Raw genomic sequence first — 4789 nt, forward strand, 5'->3', positions numbered from 1 at the left:
CTTATTAACGAGTCAGGTTAGAATTGAAGAATTATGACACGATTATTAAATGGGTCGGGTTAGGGTTGAACTATTTAGTTGAATTGACACAACACAAACTTGACACGCTAATCCGAATTGACACCTAAGACGTGACTATTTCCTTTTTTTTTTTTTTTTTTTTTTTTTTGTGTGTGGGTGTGTGTGTGTGTGTATTAGTGCATTATAACCACACATCCACAAAGCTTATCCAATAATTGTGGTATGGTGCTGTGCATCAACACTTAATACATCCCAAAACATAGCTGGGTTCTGCTGAGTAGTTAAAGATGTTTGGGCAACTCTCACATGAGCTGGAGATAAACGTGCCTGCTAGTGAAGCCTGGGAGCTTTATGGCACGCTTCGGTTGGCAAAACTTCTTGAAGAAGACGGAACTCTCATTCAGAAATTTGAGCTCACTGAAGGTGATGGGGGGATTGGGACCATTCTCAAGTTAACATTTCCACCAGGTACCTCAAAGTGCATGCGTGATAGAAGCTTAATCAATGTTTTTACCCTTTTTTTTTTAATTTCTTTTTAAGTTTATAGTATCTGGTGAATGATTCCCTTTACTAGTTAAATAATACTAATAATTAATATTTTCACCAATTTTATCCAGGCTATCACGAAAACCTTCCATCAATTATTGCAAAAAGTAATTAATATTGTACAAAAACATAGAAGCAGACGTAGATATCCAAAAACAAAAGAGAAGAAAAGGGAAATTTGTTGACAGGATTTGAAATCAAAATTGTCATGAGGATGTTTTCAATTGCGAAAATTGATATTCATATGAGATGTGTGTGGCATGTAAATGATGTTTTTACAGTGTCAATCAATTGCATATTTAGAGCAAGACTGATTTTTTTGTCCATGATTACAACTGCATACTTAATAGTCTAATACATGACCCTTTAGTCTAAGATTCTTATTAATGCTAAGGTGAGTAACTCAATTAAGTAAAGATTCTGAATTAATTATGGATCACCAATAGCCTTACCTAGTCATATAGGTCAGGAAAATTAGAAAATGAATTGAAAATTTTTAAGCATTAATTAATTACACCAATTGAAAATCCAATACATTAGTAGCAAGGACCCTATTAATATTATGCTTTAAAATTTGTATTATTTAATTTGAATGTTAAAATGGATTAAAAAAAAAGAGTGGAAAGTTGTACAATTCATGCTAGTTAGAAATAAAATACTGATTAGGCTACCATGTTTTCTTTAAAACTGTCAATTTGAATAGTTACTTTATCTCTCTTGATTGAACTTTCTTTCCTTGAATTAGGCACACCTGGATTTACTGATTACAGAGAGAAGTTCACAAAGCTTGACAATGAAAAACGCTTAAAAGAAGCAGAGGTGATTGAAGGAGGATATCTTGAGTTAGGTTTTACTTTTTATCACACTCGCTTTGAAGTCATCGAGATGGACAATGATTCATGCATACTGAGAAGCACAATTGAGTATGATGTCAAGGAAGAGGCTGCTGCTAATGCATCATATGCCACCATCGATGCAGTGGCAAAACTTGCAGAGCTCGCCAAAAATCATCTCATCAAAAACAAAGTTTCTAAAGATACACATTAATTGTGAATCTTTGCAATTTATTGGTGAAATAACAACCTTATTAAATAACAACCTTGCAGATTGTGGTATTGAATAACTTTTTATGTATTTAAATGTTTCAAATGGGTCAAGGACTTTGAAAGTGAATTGACACTTCTCCATGTATAAAGTGTTTAAAGGAGAGGGAAAGAGTTTGAACTGTAAGATTACTAGCATGTTGTAAGCTCAACTGATAAAATTTATTATTTTCATACAAGTGATTTGAGATTCCAACAATTATGCCTACACTTATTCTAGGCACCAACATAACAGAGATGTTTATATATATAGCCACACCTAACTCTTTTTTGACGAATAGCCACACCTAACTCTAATCCAATAGCATAATCACAATTTAATACAATAAGCTTGAGCTTCTGCCTAGCAATTCTAACAATTTTTAAATCATCACGCTCTCGCAACCTTGGAATCCAATGCCACTTTCGACGTCACTAATGAGTTCTTCTAAATATTCAACCATAATATTACTAAATTCTATGATCTACACAAAGAAATAAAAACAAAATGAAAGCTGGCGTGAAAAGATTCGAGTCATTCTACGAGCGTTCGAGAGTGATGTTGACAACATAAACAATGGCCTAGGATACAAACTCTTCACATGATTAGATAAATAAAACCATGAATTGTTAATTGGACTACTAATTGCATTTAGCATTGTTCTCTTCCTATTAGCTCATATGACAAACCAATATGCGAGCAGCAAAAGAATCTTTGGAAGCCTACTTGCCCAAAATTCTAAACCATTTTCACGTTGTCCATAGATAAATTTTGAGAATATATATATCACAAGGAAAGAGCATGCCTAATACATCATAACAGTTAGCTGGGGTTCTGTTCAGAGCAAGAGAAGTGAAAGATGTTTGGGCAGCTCTCACACGAGCTAGAGGTGAACGTGCCGGCTAGTGAAGCATGGGAGCTTTACAGCACGCTTCGGTTGGCAAAACTTGTTGAAGAAGAGCCTGCAAGTGGCATTGAGAAAGTTGATGTCATAGAAGGTGATGGAGGGGCCGGGACTATTCTCAAGCTAACATTTGCAGGTATTACAAAGCAATTGAAGCTGGTGAATGTTTTTACCTTTTTAAAATTTTCTGTTTTAATTCTAATGGTGCATGTTTGGCTTTAATAGTAAGTATAATAAATAGTGCCACTAATTCCATTAAGCCTACATCGAAAACCTTCCATCAGTCATTGAAAAAATTAATTAACATTGTACAAAAACATTGAAGCAACTGTAATTCCTTTAAACTTTTTTATTTTCTTTGTTCTTTGTCAATTTTTTTTTTCTTGATAACCAAATAGATCTTTTTTAGTTGGTATCAAAAGAGAAGTCTAAAAGAAGGAAAGGAAAATTTGTTCTTATAATTAGGCTTTGATACAAAAAGTGTCATGAGGACGTTTACAATTGCGAAAATCAACAATACTATGAACAAGCCCAATTTTTTCAACTCAATGGAGTGACCCATTGTGAGTAATGGAACAAAAAAAAAAGAAAAAAAAAAAGAAAAAAGAAAAAGAAAGAAGAAGGTATGTTGATGTAAAAAGTGTGGGGGGGGGGGGGAGGGGGGAAGTGTCATCATTTAGAGTCTCAAATGACCACTTTAGTATATTGTGAATTTGGGTATATTCCTAGATTTATTGTGCAAAAATTGTTAGATACAACTTCTTGGAACCTTAAAGACATTTAGATAAGATCTGTTTGTGCAGCATTAAAATGTTGTTTTTATTATGTCAATTAATCACTTATTTAGAGCAAAGGCTAATTTTTAGGTCAATCTTGGGCCAATATTAAAAACATGCAATCAATTTCATGTTCTATCTCAATTAAGTAAAGAAATTTTTTTAAATATAAAATAGAAATTCTACTTTAGCCTAATCTAAGTGCATATGTGTGTGAAGCTCTCTCCTGAAGACTTGAACCTTGACCCTTGCCCTCCACACTCCACAAGCCCTTATACTTGTGGAGTAATTAAGTAAAGAATTAAACCTATAGTGTCCACTGTATAATGTTTGTTTTTTATCATCGAACTAATATATCAATTAATTTTTGGTGTATATGAGATCTGGATTCAAGGGGTTTAGGTTCTTTTATTGCTTGGAAAAATAAAGAAATGAATGATTGATTTTTTTCTTTTCTTTTATTGATAAATCAATGAATGATTGATTATGTAAATATTTTTTCAACTCAATGAAGTGATCCATTGTGAGTAATGGAACAAAAAAAAAAGGTATGTTTATGTAAAAAGTGGGGGGCAAAAAGTGTCATCATTTGCAGTCTCAGACGACCACTTCAGTATATTGTGAATTTGGATATATTCCTAGATTTATTCTAGGAAAATTGTTAGATACCACTTCTTGGAACCTTAAAGACATTTAGATAAGTTCTGTTTGTGCAGCATTAAAATGTTGTTTTTATAATGTCAATTAATCGCTTATTTAGAGCAAGACTAATTTTTAGGTCAATATTGGGTTAAAATATGCAATCAATTTCATGTTCTATCTCAATTAAGTAAAGATTTGAATCTATAATGTCCACTGTATAATGATTGCTTTTTATCATCAAACTAATATATCAATTGATTTTTGGTGTAAATGAGATCTAGACTCAAGGGGGTTTGGGTTCTTTTAATGCTTGGAAATATAAAGAAATGAATGACTGATTTTTTTTTTTTTTTGATAAATAAATGAATGACTGATTATGCAACTATTTTTTCTTTGAAGTTAATTTCAATTTGCATTGTTACTTTATCTCTCTCAGTCAACTTTATTTTTATTGAATTAGGCCCACCTTTGTTTACAGTTTACAAAGAGAAGTTCACAAAGCTTGATAATGAGAAACGCTTGAAAGAAACAAAAGTGATTGAAGGAGGATATCTTGAGTTAGGCTTTACTCTTTATCTTATTCGATTCAAAGTCATAGAGAAAGACAATGATTCATGCATAATCGAAAGCACAATAGAATATGATGTCAAGGAAGAGGCTGCTGCTAATGCCTCGTATGTTACTATTGACGCACTGGCAAATATTGCAGAACTCTCCAAAAATTATCTCACCAAAAACAAAGCTGCTAAAGATGAACACTAAGAGCTGGTTTGCATTTTTTGTTTTTTGTTTTTTTGTTTTTAATCTAGTGCTTCTT

General features: G+C 32.5%; 2 protein-coding genes across 2 annotated transcripts; both read left to right on the plus strand.

Annotated features, from left to right (window-relative positions):
• The first annotated feature begins 232 nt into the window (after nucleotides 1-232).
• Nucleotides 233-1869, plus strand: LOC142620857 (norbelladine synthase-like). Its single transcript, XM_075794159.1, has 2 exons — nucleotides 233-489; nucleotides 1313-1869. Exons 1-2 carry the CDS (start codon nucleotides 309-311, stop codon nucleotides 1612-1614), a joined length of 483 nt encoding a protein of 160 aa, XP_075650274.1. The 5' UTR covers nucleotides 233-308; the 3' UTR covers nucleotides 1615-1869.
• A 640-nt stretch (nucleotides 1870-2509) lies between these two features.
• LOC142620858 (norbelladine synthase-like) lies at nucleotides 2510-4734 on the plus strand. The gene is made up of 2 exons (XM_075794161.1): nucleotides 2510-2690; nucleotides 4433-4734. The coding sequence occupies exons 1-2, from the start codon at nucleotides 2510-2512 to the stop codon at nucleotides 4732-4734; spliced, it is 483 nt and encodes a 160-aa protein (XP_075650276.1).
• The last annotated feature ends 55 nt before the right edge of the window (nucleotides 4735-4789 follow it).

This window comes from Castanea sativa, chromosome 12 (genome assembly GCF_040712315.1).
Source record: "Castanea sativa cultivar Marrone di Chiusa Pesio chromosome 12, ASM4071231v1".
NCBI classification, from domain to species: Eukaryota; Viridiplantae; Streptophyta; class Magnoliopsida; order Fagales; family Fagaceae; genus Castanea; species Castanea sativa.